This window comes from Papio anubis, chromosome 1 (genome assembly GCF_008728515.1).
Source record: "Papio anubis isolate 15944 chromosome 1, Panubis1.0, whole genome shotgun sequence".
Taxonomy (NCBI): domain Eukaryota; kingdom Metazoa; phylum Chordata; class Mammalia; order Primates; family Cercopithecidae; genus Papio; species Papio anubis.
In genome coordinates this window covers 32,367,555-32,388,481 of record NC_044976.1, presented here as the reverse complement: position 1 = coordinate 32,388,481, position 20,927 = coordinate 32,367,555, and the positions used below count along the sequence as shown (strand labels likewise).

At 48.0% G+C, this 20,927-nt stretch overlaps 1 protein-coding gene and 1 long non-coding RNA gene across 2 annotated transcripts in view; one reads left to right on the top strand and one right to left on the bottom strand.

The window, feature by feature from the left end:
- C1H1orf94 (chromosome 1 C1orf94 homolog) overlaps positions 1 to 20,927 on the bottom strand; it is a 42,281-nt gene that overhangs the window by 12,041 nt on the left and 9,313 nt on the right. The window contains exons 2-4 of the mRNA XM_003891548.3: positions 9,230 to 9,918; positions 6,107 to 6,367; positions 4,867 to 5,042 (exon numbers count right to left, since the gene is read on the bottom strand). Of these exons, the coding sequence (XP_003891597.2) occupies positions 4,867 to 5,042; positions 6,107 to 6,367; positions 9,230 to 9,918 (1,126 nt within the window). The remainder of the gene's footprint in view (positions 1 to 4,866; positions 5,043 to 6,106; positions 6,368 to 9,229; positions 9,919 to 20,927) is intronic.
- Positions 1,392 to 20,701, top strand: LOC103883484. The gene is made up of 2 exons (XR_645718.4): positions 1,392 to 1,994; positions 20,559 to 20,701. It is a non-coding gene; the product is annotated as an uncharacterized LOC103883484 (long non-coding RNA).

The following is a 20,927-nucleotide window of genomic DNA, read 5'->3' as shown; positions in this document are numbered from 1 at the left end:
CGCTGCCCGAGAGGCTGCCTTCATTCTGGGCTCAGCTTGTGCCAATGACCAAAGTATTGATGATGGCTGATCCTACACCCTTGAGGATTTCCTCATGGCCTGTGGACTTTCTGATATGGAGTCTGTGAGTAGGCCTCCCTGTTCTCCTCCTGCTCCATCTATCAGGTTCCCAAGAGTGCACATCTTCTCAGAGCCCTCCTTGCTCTCTGCTCCCATGCAGGGGACACTCCTGACATTCCTGTGCTCAGGCTTCTCCCACTTCTGCCCACACCTTCACCTGAAACCACTCACCTGCTGCCCTTTACTCCAAGCCCTACAGCCCAGGGCAGCCTCTCTCTCCCATTATGACCACTGCCCAGTCCCTGCAACCCCAGCCTCTGCCTGAACCTGGACAGAGCAGTCAGACTGATGGGATTGCCTTACCTGTTCCCAGCCCTCTGTGAGCTCCAAGGCCACTAGGCAGGTTGCTAAGTGTCCCTCCTCTGTTTCACCTCCTCCTCTGAACCCCGTTAGCACTCATCTCTGCTTTCTACAGGCAGTTTTGCACCTGCCTGTTTCTATGTGTGTACATCAGACATGCATATATATCGTTTGTGTGCATGTGTGTGTGTGCACAGCATCATACACAAAGATCTCTGCTGGGAGCATTCCATGTCATCATTTTTGAGGCTCATTGTGCCCTCTCAGAGGGTGGCCAGAGCTATGCTGCCAGACTGCAGAGCCTAAGTTGCGCAGCTGAGCTTCCTTATGGGACTCTTTCATCTTCCCTCTGCCTCTTTTTCATCATCTTCTCCCTCAGGTATAGCACTGAGCAGTCTCCAGAATGCCCAGCATGGGCCATGCCATCCACCCCTCACAGGAGCCCATCCAGTAGGGACAGCAGAGCACTTAAGCTGGTGGCCCTGGTCCTCCTGGCAGCATCAGGGAGGAAGGTGCCCGTTGCTTTCTACAGCCAACTTTCCCAGCCACCACCATCCCACACCTGCTTGTGCCAGGCTGCCCTAGGTTCTGTGGATGGCAAACAGCTGCCCACCGCTGCTCAGTCCAGGGGCGGATTCTCAGGAGATGGTGCCACACTCATGAGTTAGAAAACACTGCATGACTTCAGCAATATTTCTAGTTGTTAGAATTGCAAGTTTGTAAAATCACAGGGAAGGGTAAATAAACATTCACTCTTCTTTTCTTAAGCCGTGGCTTCTTCCCATGCACCCTCCCTCCTTAATTGGGAGCAGAGTTCCTTTATGCCAAGTCGCCCAGGAGCTTCTGAAGCTCCTCAGTGTTGGAGACTTTGTCTTCCACATCTCTGAGTCCTCCCACCACAGAGCTCTGAGTAAATTGGATTTGGGACCTCATCTTTATTCCCAGTACTAAGGAGGGAAGAGACTAGGCTAGACCATTCCCCATTTCTCCTCTCTGTCCCCTCAAGGTCTGTGAAGCTCTCTGACCCCATTTCCTTGGAAGATTGAGGCTGAATAATAATAAAAACCAACATCTGTGTCACAGCTTAAATTTTACAGAGCCTTTACCCTTCCATGGACTCAATTAATCCTTACAACCATATCAGTAGCTGCTGCTACTGCTGCTGCTGTAATTATTATGAACCCATTTCACAAGTGAGGAAACCGTGACTCTGAGCAGCTAACTAGCCTAAGGCCTAACTTGGAAGCAGCAGAACCTTTAAAGCCAAGTCTACTGATTTCAAAACCTGCCTGCTATTATCTCAGGCCCCTTGTTCAGCTATCTTGAAGCTGGACAGCATTGTGAGATCACAGAAGCTGGGAGAAGGTAAATTATGCTGTCCTCCCTTACCACCTGGGAGGACCAATGCCTTCCACAGCCAACTTCAGCTGGGCCCATTCAGTGCTTAAACTGTCTCATAGAACCCAGCAGGCCTTACCAGCCAGCGTCCTTCTGCTGCTTCAGTTCAGAAGTGCAGGAACCTCATAGACAGCCCTACGATGCTAAAGACAGAGGACCTTCATGCTCAGAAAATGGTATGTCCAAATCTCACCCACTCCAAAAAGTCAGAAGAAATTAACATAGCAAAGAGATGCTATCCCCACTTAATAAAGCAAACCATTGCAAATTAGTTTTACATGGTGAGCTCTGTGAGGGCATTTTAGAGTGAATTGGCTTATACTAAATGAATTATGCCGTTGTTTCCCCTTTAGAGATGGAGATGCATAGAGCTGGTCTCTGGTTTATTCCTGAACTTGTATTATACTCCAAGCTTCTTTCTTAGTCATTTTTTTTTTTTAGAGACAGGGTTTCGCTATCTTGTCCAGGCTAGCCTTGAACTCCTGAGCTCAGGCAATTCTCCTGTCTCAGCCTCCGGTGTAGGCTGGGGCTCCAGGCACACGCCGCCACACCTGACTTTAGTCATCTTTGAATCTCTCCACCTAGAACAATGCTCAGCCTATAGTAGGTGTAGGGAGAAAAGGTTTTCAAAATTACTTAAATTAATGAGCAAATAAATACATAGAAATGAGTAAATCATGAGTAGGTGAGTAAATGAAAAGTGAATAAGCACACAAAAATGAAAGGGTAGAGGCATATTGGTAAAGGAGTCAGTGAATCAATGAACAGAACATTTCAAGACCTGTGTAAGGACAATAGACTACTAATATGAAACTGGTCCATGACAATAAACTACTAATGTGAAACTAGTCCACTTCAGCTTCCTTCTTAGGTCACCTTTCATCACAACCTCTCACCTCCACAGTGGGGTGTGAGCTTTCCTTCCCTGGGGAGGGGATGGGTACTTGTTCTCTTTAGCAAACTCACACACAAACAAAAAGCTTGCAAACAAAACAGAGAGAGACTTTGCTAAGTTCCTTTAAGATTCAGAAGCTAAGCCTGGTGGGGCAGATTGAAGAGTCTTTATATAGAGAAGAGCCAATCCCCTTTCCCCGTAGGACATAAGGCTTGTGCTGTGTTGAAAGGGAAAGAACGGCATAGGGTTCCTGGGGATGGAGAGGGGGGAAGGGACATAGCAACAGGACAAACCAAGTTGGAAATATTCCCTTCTCTGCTTTCTTACTTCAGGCTGTGCTGGGCCAGGCTGCGGCAGCAAATTGCCAAGGTCCTGGATGCACAAATTTGAGTTCCTGCCCTTCCCCATACAATGACATACAATTCTGGAGAGAAGCCAGTGAGGGGAACAGAAGACAGAAATCTTAGGCATGGAGAATCTTTCCTGAAAAAATTGAGTTCTACCTAAAGGGACTATTTAAGTTATTGGATTGGGCTAAGGCTTAAACCAGAGTGGACATTTATTTAATTTTTCCCTCCTTCTACCCAGTGGGTGGAAGCTCTTAAGGGATATTAAGTTAAATCGACAAAATAAAGAAACTACATTTTCCCTGCATAAATAAGTTCTGTGAGTAGAATTTCCAGCCCTGCTACAGGTGCTTCACTGTCCCTTTGTGTCTGGCCACTGATTTTCTCCTTTAGCTACGAGCCCAAGAACAAGAATGCGTGCCAAACCACCTTGGTTGATACAAGCTAAGACTGCTTGGGTGTAGTTTAAGTAAGGTGGCCATATACACTCATCCCATGGTATCCTCAGAGGATTGGTTCCGAGGCCACCCTCCCTCCCCTGCCCCGTGGATACCAAAATCTGAGGATGCTCAAGTCCCCGATATAAAATGACATATAAAGATGCTCAACTCTCTGATATAAAATGGTATTTGAAGGCTGGGTGCAGTGGCTTACGCCTGTACTCCCCGCTCTTTGGGAAGTGGAAACGGGTGGATCACATGAGTTGGGGAGTTCGAGACCAGCCTGGCCAACATGGTGAAACCCTGTCTCTACTAAAAATACAAAAATTAACCAGGTGTGGTGGCGCACATACCAGTAATCCCAGCTACTTGGGAGGCTGAGGTAGGAGAAACACTTGAACCTAGGAGGCAGAGATTGCAGTGAGCCAAGATCGTGCCACTGCACTCCACCCTGGGCAATAAAGTGAGACTCTGTCTCTAATAAAATAAAATGGCATATGAGGATGCTCTAGTCCCTGATATACAATGACATATAAAGATGTTCAAGTCCCTGATATAAAAAGGGATATGAGGATGCTCAAGTCCCTGATATAAAATGGCATAGTATTTGCACGCAGCTTATGCACATGCTCCTGTATCCTTTAATCTCTAGATTACTAACAATGTCTAATAATGTACTATGTAAATAGTTATTATACTATATTATCTTTTATTTGCATATTTTTTGTTGTTGTATTTTTTTTAATTGTTTCCTTCTTCAAGTATTTTCCATCCAAGATTGGTTGAATCTGTGGATGTGGAACCCGTGGATACAGAGGGCTGACTGTAATTTGTTGTCCAAACCAGGACACTTGAGAGTGAAAAGAGATGCCATTAATATTATTCTGAAACAGAAGACCTAAATTGGGACTGTCCCAAATAATCTAGGATATATGTCATCCAACTTCAAAGGAAGTCACAGGAAGGAGGTGGGAAACAAGGACTGTGACATCATCTTCTCCTGGGAGCCCAAGCACTTAACCAGCCACAACTAGCAAAGAGACTCTGCAATAAAGAGCACAGTGTGAACTGGAATTCAGACAGCGGAAAGTTAGGACTAAATATACATATATGTGTTTGTGGAGGTGTGCACACGCATGCACATGAACCAAGGGGTAGATCTGATGTGACCACAATGAAAAAAATAACCAACAAGATGACAAGTTGACAGTGCCCTTCCATAGCCCCAGCGAAGCCTCTTGCATGTAGGGAAGGGATTCAGAAGAGTCTAAAGACTCTTTGTGAAATAGACTTCCTGCCAGCCACGCCTCCTCTGTGGCCAAAACCCCTGTGGATGTCCACAGGAGAGCCAGGCCCGTTCACTGACCTGATACTGCAGGAAGGTAGAGTGATTCGTGAACACTGGTGGAGGTGGATAGTTCAGGTTGAGCCAGAGTGGCTGGTTCAGGGTTGCTGAGGTCAAGGCTGTAGCAAAGTGTGGAGTGAAAACATTCCCTGTGTACTTCGGGTTGTTCTTGTCAGCAACCGTCACAGGTGCGTTAACTGCAAGTCACAGGAGAGGTAAAGCGGGTCAGTAATGGAGGCAGGGAAAGGCCAGGACACCTTCAGCATCACAACTTCCCTGGGGATTCACAGTCTCACAGGTCAGGTCCTTTAAGCTCCAAGAGGGTTCTTCAAAGTCCTAGTACATTTCCAACTATAGGTAAACATCATTAGTTCACACCTTGCCAATTTGGAAGGGATGAAAATCCCAGAAGGTCTGGCTTGGAGCTTTTCTTTCCATCATTCACTAGTAAAGAAGGCAGTTTAGCAAGGGAATACAATAAGCCAGATTGCTAGGGCTATATTTCACCTACTTACAAAATGAAATTCTTTCAACTGCTTTGGAAAAATCCAACTTTATGTGAACCACTGCTATGCCATTGGAATTCATCCTTATCAAATGATTAAAGCAGCCCTCCCTAAGGACATATATTTGGCAACACTAAGAAACTTTCACAGGTTGTTGTATCTATATGGGAATTAAAAAATATATATTTTAAAACATTAACTAATTCAGCATGCAGTGAATCAAAATTGGTTTAAATGAATGAAGTTAGGCTGAGTTGTTTCAAGATAAGAATCCTGGCTTCTTCCTTTCTACAAGATGTTGTAGGGGGTTATAAAACCAGAAATGGGTCCTCAGTTTCCCCCTTATTGGCATCCTTTTGGGAAAAGAGGTTTGACGAGAACACCTATAGGAAGAGAAAGCAGGAACATAATCTCAATGCAGAAGTAATCTAAAGCAAGGATTTTTTGTTTTGGCTTGGGCAATTTGAGAGGATATAATACATGCTGGGTCAGGGCTATATTCAGAAGTGACCATTAATAATGCTGATGTGACCCTCGAAAGCCAACCACATTTCTCTAGCAACTGTATTCCCAACAAGGGATATAGGGAGAAAGTTACTGCCCCCATTTTATGGGTTTAAAAACTGACACCTCTAGAAAGGCCGCAAATTGCCTATAGATAAGACAGCCACTTGGTGACAGAGCCACCCTGAAGCCTGTGAGGGTCACTGCAACCCCCCCTCCCCTCCAGTCCCTCCCTGGGTAGGTCAGCTCACGTTTCAGCTCTGGCCCATCCACTTCTACTTTGTTTCGAAGTCTCGGCTGCCCACTTGGGTTCTTGGTGGCCCCAAGGAACTCATAGAGCAAGTTCTTCTCGGCTGGACATGCAGGTTTCTTGGGCGGCAGGGTCAGTGATGCGGTGCCCACTGGGTCACAGCAACCCTCCTCACCACAGGTGTCCTTCTGGCTCTGCGGCCACTGACTGAGAAAGAGGCTCTCTTGACCCTTTGTTGGCTCCTTGGTGCCAGGGCGCCATTCTATAGCAGGAGAGAAACTGAGTCAATGCCTCTGGAAGGCCAAGTGCTGGATGCCAGAAGCACCTTTCTGTGGACTAAATGATGAATCCTCTGGAGCACACACCTGAGGCTTGGACCACTCTGGGGGACTCTGTTTCGGCCAAATACAATCCCAATCTCTCCCTGAAACCCTCCCTGGCCCCTGCCCATTCTGATCCCCCAATCTCATGCATCCATCAATCCATCCATCTGTTCATTCATCCACCCATCTGTCCATCATCTTTGCCTTTCTTCCTTCTATCCATCTACTTATTCATCCATCCATCTGTCCATCCATTTGACTGTCTATCCATCTTTATCTTCCTACCTTCCTTCCATCCATCCACTCCTTCATCCTTCCTTCTATCATTCCTTTATTTGAATTACCTTTCTTTTCTTTCCTCTCCTTCCACCCTTCTTTCCTTCCACCCTTCCTTCACTCCAACCATCCATAGTGCCAGGCTAAGAATACAAGGATGTTGTGGACACAGTTCCTGCTTTCAGTGAGCACATGGCTTAGTGAGGGAGTCACACATTCCTACAAAACATGTGGTCTGAGCCACACGCTTTGGTCTCTCATCCTGAATTCTACTTTTGTTTTATTACTCACAGGTGATTCAGCTCACTTCTCAGTGCCAGGCCTTGACCTGAGTGCTGGGGACACAGTTGTGAGTCAGAGCCAGACTGTGCCCTGCAGGAGCTCATAACAAGGAAAAAAAGAGACACATTCCCAGAAATAGCCCCAGGACAAGGCAGATGAACACCACGAGGTGGCAGAGGGAAGAAATGGAGAACAGGGTGGCTGAGACTGCTTCTGTCTGAGAAGGTTCCTTCCAGAAGGGAGTAGGGTTGCAGCAAGGCCTTATATCCAGGGGTACTGGGGAGGAAGGCATGACAGGCACGGATAACTGTGGGCAAAGGCCTGGAAGCATCAAGGAGACATTGTGAGTCATTGGATATGGCTGGAGTGTGGAGCAGGGACAAGATTGGTGGCAGACCCAGGTCTCTCACGAAAGAGACTGAGCATTTATTCTCCCAATGCAGACATACTTTGGGGACCATCACAGGATCCTCCACAGCAGTGGTGGGAAACCTGGCCACCCACTGGATGGCTATGCACTGCACTGCCCAACAGCAGGCACCGGGATCTCTCTGGATGCCAGAAAGGACCTGTGCCTTAGTGTTACCTGTTGATAATAATAGACCTGATCCCACCAGCTTTTGGCCCCCTAGCCCAGAAGCTTGGGGGCTGAGCTTGGGGGTGAAGGCTGTCTTCCTAGCCCCATTCTAGCAAAGGAAAGAGCTGCTCTAGCCTGAGCCAATTTAGGAGGAAACAACATTTTTAGCAAAACATTCCTAGAGTCTTTTCCAGGAGTTCCCCCGGTTGCTGAATTCAGCCCCTAGCCAGTGAGCTGAAATAACAGTACCCACTAGTAATAGCCCTTTCCCCAGAGACATACACACCTGCAACTTCCCACTCATATTTACAGGTGCCTTAGACATCTACAAAGCTCCCTCTTCCAAGGTCTGGACCCACAGACACATACACATTCCTATCTGTTGTTCCTTTGACTTAGTGACATGTACACAACTACACACGTGACAGACACATGCACAAATGTGTACACAGACATGCTTAGATACACCACTCCTGCATTTTCTCTAAGAAATACACTCAAACCTTCAAAACTCCTTTTGGCATACTTTTGCCCACACATTCGTACACACAGACATGCGCAAGTGGTGGGTGGGGTGGGTGGGACAGAAGTACCTACAATCCAGCAGCCCCATCCAACAGGGAGGTATCTATGGGTCGCTCCTGGAGAATAGGTAGGAGGAAGGTCTCCCCTCAGGGAAGAGCTCAACCATCTCTCTCCTACAGCTCCTCATCCTAAAGCCCTCTGCCTCCTAGAAACCTGTCCAGGACCCAGAGTTCAGCTTGCTATCCACAGCTCTGATTCCTTGGCCTTCCTGCAGTGCTCCAGGACACAGAATGTTCAGGATGACTTTGCTCTTATTTTCTCAGGTAGATGAATTTGGACCCTCCCGATACAGGTGTATGTCAGTTATCCATCCATGCTCATAGCCCAGAAGGAATTGTTCTTTTGGCTAACATGAGTATGATCACTCTCTTAGTGACTGCTGACTCTAGGCAATGGCCATGGCCATCAGTCTACCTTCTTGGAACCATATAGTCTGACTGGTTAGATTAGAACAACACACAGAATCCTGGGCATAAAGTGGGAGAAGACTGGGAGGTGGCTGGCTTTCCTGGGAAGAATGTGAGCTCCTCAGTAAAGTAAGTCCCAGGAAACAGATCCCAGAGTCAATAGTCTGCACTGTGTCTGGATAATTTACACATATCCCCCCTACCCCAGAGAGGGAGGACCAGGCCTCATGTCCAGAAAAGGTGCCTCCATGAGATAGATGCCAAATGACCCCAGCTACCAATCAAATTTCTCTTCTATACATCTTGGCATCCCCATGCTTCAGTTTTGCCCTGAACCCAGCTGGGGTAAACACTTCCTTCAATGTATTCTGGATACCTGTTTGATTCCAAAGTTAAGCCAGTTACTACATGGTGCCTATTTCTCTTCTCAAAGTATGTTGGGATCAGGGACTCTGGGTTTGCTTACAAAAGCTGTGCCCTGCACAGGGGCACCCAGCAAAAGAAGCCTGTGGGGGTTGGAAACAGCCTGTCCCTCGGGGCTGTGCCCACCAGAGAGGCTGCTTTGTCCTGCTTTGCACAAAGATGCTTTATGTACATGCTGCAGCCCTGATTGGCTTCCTGGGAAGGACCTCCTCCTTGCAGGCCCACTCTACCCCAGTTCCAGCCCCACTTACCCATCAAGTGGTGCCTCTCCACAGCAGGGTCAGCCTCGGGCTTGGAACAGATCTTGGCAAACACTGGGAGCTGCCTCTTCTGAGCAGGGAGCTCAGGGAGCTTGTCAGGGGGTGCAGGAGGAGGTGGGGGAGGCAGCAGCAGAAATGGGCTCAGCCCTGTGGGCTCCTTGGCTACAGGGCCTCCGAACAGGTTGTCCTGTAGGAAGTCCTTGGTGACTCTTGTCTCGTTCAGCACCCTCTTGTTGTCGGGGGCCTTGGATGTCTCAATGGACTTCAGTGGGAACTGGGACAGAAGCTTGCTGACCTCCAAGTTGGAGTCACCCAGGATGTGGCCCCTGTCCTCTGTCCCCTTGCTGCTCTTGACCTTGGCGGCACGCAGAATGTCTGTGACAGTAGACGTGGCAGAATCACAGTCCTGCCTGCTGCTGATAATGGGCATGGCCACCTTCTGCTTCAGAAGCTTGTCTCCGACAATCATGGAGGCTCTGGGGTGCTCATTACTGCCTGCCGCTAGAGGAGGGGCAAGAATGCAGGAAGCCAGCATTCTGGTCCCCTCAGGAGAGCTGCCTGGTGCCTCCAGCTCCCCAGAACTCTCTTTGACCAGGATCGAGTGCTCTTTAGTGAGGCTCAGGAACTCCTGTTCCACCAACAAGGAGATCTCATCTTTGCCACTGCTGAGCTCCAGAGCTCTGGAAATGGGTCAGAGAGACAGACGGTGTTAGTGCCAGCTCACCAAGGCATGGCTCTGCAGAAGGACATAGGCCCCAGAAAAGGGAGATGGATGCATAACATGACAAAAACACACTTCCAGGTAAGAGAACCCAGCGCACACAGTGGACCCCCAGAGGGTCCTATACCACAGTGGTGGGATGCAGTACTGAGAGCATGGTTTTGAAAAATGGCGAAACCTGGATCCTCTCCCAACAACCTTGCTGAGTGAGCTGGGGCAAGTCACAGCCTCACTGAGCCTTAATTCTAGTCCATTCCTCCTTGTTCTTCATGCTCAGGACCTGAAGCAATGAAAGACCACAGAAGGGGTTCACTGGGAAATTTTACCCAGCAACCAAGGTGTCAGGAGCAAGCCAACAGCTCTAAGTGCAGAGTCTAGGGTGCTGGGGCTGAGCCCTGGGAAGCCCACAGGAGCGTAGCACAGCCCCCATCACCTCACTGCAGAATGGTGGAGTGGACAGCCTGAGCTTACACCCTGACCCAGTCACTTCCCATCAGTATGAACCTGGGGAGATTGTTCAGCATCTTGGTATTCTGTCTCCTCCTCTCATTACTAGGAGTATCATAGAGGTGCAAAGCACTTTGAATGGTGTCTGGCATAGAGTAAGGGCGATTCAAAGGTCAGCTGTCATGTTTACACCACTGTCAGCCTTGGTTGGTCCCCGCCCCTGGATCTCATACAGTAGTGTCTTGGATACTCATGTTCACTCTGGCATGGCCTCTGACCCAATCACAGCCTGTGGACTGGGTCTCACTTCATGGGCAGCACCAGCAGTTGGGAGATCCCTGCACTGATTCACTGGGGTCTTCCTGAAACTAAATATTGGCCTCAACCTGCACCTTGGACCCTGGGTCCTCCACTACACCCTTGCTGGTCAGCACCTGTCTGATAGCACCTGATGGTCTCCTGGATCCTAGGCTCCTCATTGCCACTTCTCTCCAGGTGTAGAAAGGATTGCAATCCTACTGGCCTGGCTGGTGGTCCCGCCCAACTCACCAGCATCCCTGGCAAGCAGGCACCTTCCTTCCTAGTGCTCCCAGGAGGTCAAGAGCCACCAACCTAGAACCATCTGCTGTCCCCACTCAAGAGGCTCCTATGAGAGGTGGATGATGTGGCCCACACCAAGTATTCTGGAAACGGCTCAGCCTTCTATCATGGGAGTGCTGAAGGAGAAGATGATGAAGAAGACCCAAGAGAAAAAATCGAGGAGCCCCATAGGGGAGCTCAGCTGCTGTGGCTTAGGCTTTGCAGTCTGGAGGCCCAGCACACGATCCAGCTCTGGCCAGCCTCTCAGAGGGCATGATGAGTCTCCAAAACGGTGACCATGGAATGCTTCCAGCAGGGTCCATGCCTTCCTGGTAATACTCATTGTGTACAAGCACACATACACACATACACACAAACAGAAACAGGCAGGCACACAATTCACATGTCACCAAACACAGACCCAGGGAAGTAGTCACTGCATTTAACAGTCAATCAGAGTGGACACAGCCTACAGTCTTAGAGGCTTCCTGCTGTGCCAGACAGGAAACCTTTAGTCGCTGGGTCCTGATGAGTCCTGAGGCAAACACTTGGTGGTTCACAGTGCTTGGGGAGCTTGGGGAAGAGCTATGTACTAAAGACATGGGAATGTACCAATAGTCCAGCAGCCAAGACAGTCATACTTCTTGAACATTAGCCTCTCTACCCCCACATGGAACCTTACCAGGCTTGGAGGCAGAGAGTAATGCCTGCAAAAAGCAGACTCCAGACAAACAGACCTGGGTTTGAATCCAGGCACCACTGCTCTTTTCATGTCAGACCCTGGAACCTCAGTGTCTTCCCCTGTAAAACGGGTGTGGCACCTAACATCACCTGCCTCATGGGATGGTTGGGAGCATTCAGTGAGGTCACTGGTATGTGAGCTCAGCACAGTGCCGTGCACAGGAAACATTCAGTCAGTGTCGGCTGTGAGCATTAGCTAGTGTGAGCTGGTCCTGGCCGGCTCCTGGAGGGCCACTGGAGCTGTGTGTGCAGCAATGTCACTCTCTATTATTTTCTCTTTCCCTCCACTCTCTCTTCTGTCCCCTTTCCCTGACTTGTCACCTATTCCCTTCCTCTGCCTCCTTCCCATGTCTAGACTTAGGCCTATAAATAGGCCTCACTTTCCCGGCTGTGTCCCCCTGAGAACAATCAGAATAAAGGGGCTGCCAATCCGAGGTCTCAAGTTTTAGATCCCCCTCCTCTTCCTCCTCTTCACCATCCGCCTCAAAAGGAACAGGTGAGTCTCAAGTCACAGAATTCAGACATTTGAAGGACTAGTTTTTGACTCCCCTCCCCAAATACTTTGCAAAGCAAGCCATACATCAACAGCTTCACTGAATTAGAAAGACACAGTACAATTATGTTAATTTTTAAAAATTGTGATAATGGTATTGTGGTTATACCTAACAACAACAAAGAGTCCTTATCTCTTAGAAATACATAGTATTTACAGAGAAAATGATGCCTGGGACTGCCTTTAAAATTAATCTAGCAGAAGGAGGAAAAAGTAATAGATGAAACAAGATTGGCCATATGTTGATCATTGCTAAAGCCGGGTAATGGTTACATAGGGTCGTAACACACTAGTCATTGTATTTGTCTGTATTTGCTTTCTGCTTTATTGTATACAAATATTACACATACATATTCAAAGTAGCTTCTAGAAGCCCCACAGGGCCCTGAGATCCCTGTACCAAAAAACACCCCATGATAGTCCCTTCTCAGCACCTGGGAGATCACTCCTGCCCTCCCCAACCTGAAGCCAGGCTAGCAGACAGGAACTAGCAGGGGCTGAGTGTGAATCCCTGCTCTGCCTCTCAAGAGCTGCCTTCTACACCTTGTAGTCCTCATCTGTCAAGGTTAGACTATGAGCATTCTATAAGTTGTACGAAACACTTAGCACAAGCCGGGTACGTAGTGGGCCCTCAAGAAATGCTCACAGCATAATTATTATAATGTAATTATCAATGTTTAGATCTTAGTTATGATGCATCCATATGTGCCTCTGCACAACCTCTCCTCACAGGCATCCAGAGCAATGAAGAAAGCATCTTCCCCATTCGTTCCCACACTGCAGCCTTTGTGGTGTTTAAGGAAACATTCATGTTCCCCCCGCCCCCCCACCGCAGCTGCAACCACCTTCTTCTCTCCATTCTGAACTCACAGTGGCTTTTGGGCGATGTGGCTTCCAGACCTGACCCCTCCAGGCCATTCTCCTCTACATACCGCAGAAACCAATGAGACTCTTAGAAAGCTGGCATTGGTGTGCCGAGAACATAGGGGCCCACCCCGGCTGTAAGCCCTGCCAGGTGCCCTTGAAAGGTTGCCATAGGATATCCATTCTTCTCTTGCCAACCAAATTCATATTTCCCTTGCATTTGTTGTGAGCCTACTACGGGCCAGACAGGAAGCCAGTCATCCACATATGTGTTCATATTTAATCCTCCCCACATGCCTGGGCAGTAGCCAAAATCATCCCCAATTTACAGATGGGAAGAATGACCCTGAAAGGCTAAGGGCCTTTCCACTCGGAGGCAAGAAACTGATGTAGGGACTTGGCTGGGTCCAGCTGCCTCCACTAATTCCTCCCCACCCCCAGCCTAGCCTGGGCTTCCTTTCAGGAGATTGTTATCCAGCAAGGTCTCCCTGATCCCTGGCTGGGCTTTCTTCCCCAATCTGAATGCAATCAGGAATATTGCTGGTTTCGTTCCATCACTCCAGCCTGTGGAGGATCATCACAGTGAATCTTGAGCCTGTCATCCGTGGTATTAGCTGTCCCTGACAGCTCCATGTCAGCTGCATGTCTGATGAGCACATCTTCTGAGTCTTCTGCCAATTTACAAATAGAAATGTTGAACAGGAGAGAGTCTGGGGCAGAGCCTCAGGGACACTACCAGAGAGTCTCCTCCCAGCCTGACAGTAATCCTGGATCAACATTGTGGGGGAATAAATCAAGCCCATCACTGTCATACCATCTCCATTCCCTCCCAAGAGCCTTTATCAAACCCTTCGCTGCCATCGAGATTCGCCATATAGTTAAAAGTCCCTGATTCAGGGTCTTCTCCCACCACGCCCCTCCACTTCAATAAAACAAGATCTGCTTGTTCTTATTTATTCTAGAAAACTATGTGCCTGCAGAGCTAGGACATTCTCAGAACTCAGATCAAACCATTCCCCTGCTGAAAATCCTCCTGTGGATTCTCGTTACACACAGGATAAAATCCAAACTCCTTTATGATGCCCAGAGCACTACACAAATTGGCCACATCTCCTCCCTCTTCCAGCCATGTTGGGCTTTTATCTACCCCTTGAAATGCTAAGTTCAGTCCAGCCCGAGGGCCTTTGCACTTCCTTTGGAATGCTTCTCCCTGCAACCCCCCAGGGTCCCTTGACTAGCTCCTCCTCATCATTCAGGCCTCAGCTCCAGTCTCAAAGCAGCCTTTCCTGACTGTTATTTGAAAGGGTCCCTCCCCAGCCTTACTCCGTCAATCTGTTTATTTTCTTCACGGCATTGATTACCATCATCTATTTTAATAGTATCTTTTTTGTGTCTTTACTCCACAAGGGCAGGGACTTTATCTTGTTCACCACAGAGGCCTCCAAACCTAGAATAGTGTTTGGCACATAACTCCAGCTCAGTCGGGATTTGTTGAACAAAGGACTGAACTAGCTCACTTGCCTTTACCCATGCCAAGACCTCTAAGAGCTGATTGTAACCTGTCTGTCTTTGGCTCCATTTGCTGGCCTTCCATCTCACATCCCATCTCTGGCCTGGCATCCCTGTGAACTGATCAGATGGCACTAACCATCCTGTTTGACCTGGTCCTAAGACCTCCCAAACTCCGCAAGGCGGTCCCATGGCAGACCCCACATAGAACCCGCATTGACCTTGAGTAATCACCTTGGGGCTCACAGAAAGATTTTGTGGGCACCCCACCGCTTTGCTGGATTCACGGTTAGACCTGCTCACCCCCATTCCCTGCAATCTACCTTTTTTCCCCCAAGTTTTGCTAGTCCTGGCATCACTCCCGTGCTGTTTGCTTTCTCTTTGGGGTGGGTAAAAGCCACCGAATCTATCACAGACTCTATCACAGTGAATCATTCAGGGAGGTTAACCCAGCTCCTGGGCTCCTGACAAAGAAAGCAAGTCAGAATCAGTTCTGCGGCTCCAGCTCCACGCGGTGCCACCTCTGCTTTGCCCACCTCCAGAAATGATAGTTGTCCAATGGTAGCTCCATATTTGGATGCTGTGCATTATTTCTGCATTTGCGGTGTACAGAGTCATACAAAAATAAAGGCTATTGACTGGTTGGCACCCCTTCCCAGAATAATGACTAAGCAAGCATGCTGTTAGCTCCTCAACAGCAGTTCTGTGTACATGATAACACAGAGCAAAGATGAAAACTGCTATTCATCTGAGCCAAACAACAGAAAAATGCAAGCAGAAAATTGTTACTGCTGGAGGAGGATACCAAAACAAATATTTTCTTCCAGCTATGAAATTTTAGACTAATGACAAACACAGTACCCAAGGCAACCTGGCTGATTAAAGTGAAGTGGAGGACTCTGGGGTCAGGCACAGACCTGGGCTTGAATTGTGGTCCATCTGCAGACTGACCTCATGGCTTTGGGTGAGTTTCTGCCATTATGTGTCTATGTGGGTGGAGCAGCACAGCATACTAGTTAAGAGGTCAGTCCCCGGAGGGAGGTGGAAACTAGATTCAAATCCCCACCGTTTAATGGTGGTGGAGGGGAGGGCTGTCCTAAAGGAAGCTACCTAATATGTCAAAGCCTCAAGTCCTATTTCACAAAATAATAAGAAGGGTTAATTATTTATTTAGTACTAACTAACAAGCCAGGCACTGTGCTAAGCACTTTACAAGCAAAACTCTCATTTTATTCCCCCCAACAGGCCCAGTGGGGTAGTGTAGTAGACTAATTATAGTAATGGCCCCCATTTTATCACAACCTCCTGTATGCTTACTCTTTGGTAGTTCCCTCTCATCCTAATTTGTAAGACATAGATACCTGAAAAGTGTTTGGGAATTAGGGCTTAGATTCTTATTTCTCTTGGGACTTGCAACCTCCATGTGAACGAGCCCAGGATAACACGTCACACAGAGCAAAACTCCAAGTTGCATCAGCCAACCCAGACCTAACTAAGTGCAGATGCATGAGTGAGTATGAGCCAAGTTCAGCCAAGCCCAGCCCACAGCGGAAGAACCCCCCAGCTGAACCCAACCCAAATTGCCAAACTATAGAAATGAGAGCTAAATAAGTAATAGTTTTCAACCACTGAGCTTTGGGGTGGTTTGTTATATATCAAAAGCTTCCTGTCACAGATAGGTACAGTCATCTCAATTTTCAAAACGAAGAAGCCAAGGCACAGAGAAGTTAAGTAATTTTCCTGTGGTCATGGACTTACTAAGGGACAAAGCCAGTGGTCTGAGGCAATCTTGCTCTGATGCTGCTCTCTTAACCGCTAGCTATGTTGCTCTGAAAACCAACAGTGAAATGCTGTGTGTGAGAATACTAGTAATAGGTACCTAAGTTAGGAGAGCAGAATAGGCTTCTTTGCACATTTGTCTTTTAAGCTGCAGCCTAAAGGAGAATAAGGACTTAGCCAGATAACGAATGCAAGGAAGAGCTTTTCAGACACAGGGAACAGCATGTGCAAAGACCATAAGGAGGGAAAGAGCTTGGTGCATCGTTGGGAATGATGTTCAAGTGGGTGGGGCACATGAATGGAGGTGGAGGGGAGAAGTTAGAGGTAAAGCAGGAGTTAGAATCTGCCAGGCCTTGGAGGTGATGCTAAGGAATTTTGTTCTAAAGGTACAGGGAAACCACTGGAGAGATTTAGGCAGGGAGATGTTAGGCTCTGGTTTCCATGGGTGAGGATTATTTCTCCCAAGACAATCTAGAGGAGTGACAGGAGGGGACTGGGGCCTGAACCAGTATTTGCGAGGAGTTTGCTAGGTACTGGGTTTTACAGGTGGAACTTGTCGCCACCACAGCCATGAGGGATACAGAGCATCTTCCTTCCCAATTGAGAAAGAGGAAATTGAGGCTCAGAAAGGTTAAATGATGTATTCAAGTTGACCCTAGAGAACAAGTGTTGGGGTGGAATTGGGCCCCAAGTCCACGTGACTTCCAAATCTCCCCTCTTACCCCTGCCCTCCACTTCCCCTAACAGTGGAAGAAGGAGAAAGAGCAAGGGCTTTGCAGTCAGGAGACCTGGATTCAAAGCCCAACTCTGTCCTTTCTGAAGGGTGACCTTCTACAATTCACTTCCCTTCTCTGAGCCTCAGTTTCAGGCAGGGCCAGAGGCCAGGAGCCAGCCAGGAGCCAGCCAAGAGCCAGGAGGATGAGGCAGCAGAAGGCAGAACTCAGTGGACAGGCAGGTGTCCAGCATGGGGAGGGCACCAAAGGTCCCAGGCTAGGAGAGGCCCCTTATCCTGTAAGCAGTGGTTCTGATGTTCAACCTAGCATCTTCCCCAGTGGAGCTCCACACTGGCTCAGGCCAAGGCCGGCGGGCACTTCTGAGTCTACCTGTCTGCATAGGGATCAGAGACCCGTGTTCTCTGACAGAGACCTATTTCCCTGGTGCATGTCACAACACCCAGTGTGGCTCCTGCCCAGTGTGGAGGTAACGGAGGTGGCCACTTCTGCCAAGCTGCCTGTGTCTTCCTTCATTTTCCTTCTCCTCCAGATCCAGGATTCACTGAATTGCCCAGGTACCCTCTCCCCACATACACACCATAGCCACACACACACACACACACACACAAACACACACACATGCACACACACACTCAGGCACATATACACCCATGCACCACACACCAGTCATGCACACACACTATGCACACATACACCCATTCACACATGCACACACGTACCACAGCCATGCCCACATATCACAGCCATGCACACAAATATACCACAGCCATGTACAAACACCCATGCACATATATACACACGTACACATGTACACACAGTCATGCACACACATCCATCTGCACACATTCTGCACGCATGGACAAACACTCATACACATCCATGCATACACATGCACACCTATGCACACACCCACGTACACATACACACCACACCCATGCACATACACACACAAACACACAAACCACCATAGCCTTCCTGCTTGGAAAACCAGCAGGAAGGAAAGAAAACAGGGAAGGAAGGTGGATTCTACCTCTCTCACCATCTGGGCGGGGGGTGTCTAGGCTGACTTCTTTCAGCTTAGGGGTAAGGAACAATTGAGAGAAACTGCAGATTCATTCAGTTGCTGTGCCAGGGCTTGTGAACCCATGTCCCAAAGGTACATGGAAACTCCTTAAGCTCTGTCTCCTGGGACTTTCCTGATAGGAGGCAGGGGACTGAGCGGAGGGCTGGAGAAAGCTTTGGCCTCCCCATCCCCAGCCCTCCTCCACCCTCCAGGCTGCAGTGAGGATTAAGTGAGATGATGAATGTGAAAGCACTCGGTAAATTGTAAGGAGTGCTATGCAAATGTTAGCAGCTCTGACTGAGACAGCGTGGTGTGGGAGAGCCAAGCCTGGCTGCAGGCTTTGGAGTCCCGCTGGCTCTGATTCACAGCCAGGAGCCTGGGTTACTAAAGGTATAAAATTGGGGAAATCACGGAGACCTCGGTCTCTTCATCTGCAAAGTGGGGATGGTGATACCCAAAGTTAAAGGAGGCAACACTGTGAAATCTCTCAGCTCCCTTAATGCCAAGCCTGGACTTCATTTCATCTAATTTCTTACCAAAGGTCTTCACACATAGTAGACTCAACTTTTTTTAAATGTCCCTGGCATACACTTAGAACTCAATAAAGGTCAGTCTCCTTCCTTCTTTCCACACTTTGCTCTGAAACACCTCCTTCTCAAAGATGTGCCAGACAGTTCTCTTTCAAGCCTAAGGTTTCATCATCTTTGACCCCCTTCCAAAGTATCAGAGAACCTTTCATATACATGCATGAGTCACCTGTAGTGCTGGTTTCAAATACAGATTCCTGAGCACCCTTGGAGAAATAGCAATTCAACTGATCTAGAATGGGGCCCAGGTATCTGCATTTTGAGCAAGTATTCTTCCTCCACTTGTGGCATCCCCATTTTCCCCCCAGTCTCGCATACCACTTCTCCACCCTGGTTTTGATGCAATCGTGCACTTGCTGACACCTACCCGGTGAGAATTTCCCTCTAGATGCTTTGCAATAATTTCCTGCTCATTAGGGCAGGTGAGACAGCCTTAGAAGGCATATTGTCAGGTGGAAGTGAGACACCCTGCTCCCCACAATGTCCTCCACCTGATTCTCCCTCCAGGGACCAGGTGAGTTGGGCAAGAACTAGAAGTGTTGGTTGGGGGGGCGGGGGAATTCAGTGAACTGGGGAATGAGACAGGAAATACCAGGGAATAAATACAGCAATAAAGGAGCTTCAACTGGGAGCTACAGAGTGATTCTTATTGTTCAAATTATCTTTAAAACTTTTCATTTGAATCTGTTTAATAAGGGAAGGCTTACCCCAAGGAAGAGGTGTTTTTTGTTTTTTTTAAATTGTGACTTGGGAGCTGAATTGGAAATAACGTTGCAACAAAGATATTAAAAAGGGGATTAAACCAAACCACTGGTGGCCCATCTCTGCAGGCTCCCACAACCTGCGACACAGCTCCTGAAACCATAAAATTAAATTACAAAGGGGGACACGGGAAGTGGGACGTTAATCATGATTCATCTTTCTTCATCACTCATGGCTCCTGGTGCTAAGCAGACATGGAAGGGCTATTCAGAAGGGCCCAAGGTTTCCGATAGAACTAAAGCCTTGAAGCCACATCAGACTCTTATCCCTGCTCTGCTTCCTCTGAGTTGGATGACCCCGGGCAAGTTGCTTAACCTCTCTGAGCCTCACCTTTTTCATCTGTAAAATGGGAGTAATATTAACCATTTACTGGGAAGGGTTGCTAAGAAAGTGAAATAAAGAGGAAAATTAAAATATAGAGCCTGGCACATACAAGGTGCTCAAGAAAATGTTAGTTCTGTTTTCTGCAGACTAAGGCAGAAGGAGGAAAAAACCTGCGATGTCTTGAGTTATTGATATTCTGTGCTTCCTCTGATAACCGTGACCCCTTGCTTGGATCCTGGCTACCTCTGGGTGGTGGCAGTTTTATGGCTCATTCACCATTCCCTTCCTTATTTATTCATACCCACTGCATAGCCACCAAGTGCCAGGAACTCAGCTGGGCACTGGGGAGACAAAGATGAGTAAGACACAGACCTTGCCCTTAAGAAGCCCATAGTGCAGTAGCAGAAGAGGAATTGTTGCCACAAGGCAGCACACGATATGTGCCAGGTGCCCACCACCTCATCAGAATCCCACACTGGAACTGGGCTGATAACCCCGAGTAAGGGGCTGTGTCCTTCCCTCTGGCCAATGGTCAAGAATAGAGCTGATTTTAAACTGACTCTTCCATTCTATCATCCTCAAAAGATCCATCCCATGTAGTTCTCAGTGCTAAGGAAACATTTGTCTCTCATGATGACCCCTTCTGCTTTCTCCTAGAAGACAACATGAGTTATGAAAACCGAATGCTATGATCTCCCTTTATGCCCTGGCTGCCAAGAATCTCAAACCAGATGCTGTCATCAGTTGAGTAGTTTCCCTTCAGCCTAAGTTTCCTGGCATATAAATCTCCTTGTCTCATATCAATCGTGTCCTGTCATTTTATCCATGATAATGACATTGATGACGGTGGAATGGTGATGATGATGATGAACATCAAGTCCTTCTCTTATTCCCAGTGCTGTATGAGCTTTATATATATCATTTCATTTGCTTCTATAGTAATCCCTTGAAATAGTCATTCTGACTTTTCCCAGTTTTTCAGATGAGGAAAATAGGGCACAAAAAGTTTGGGGAACTCGGTTACAG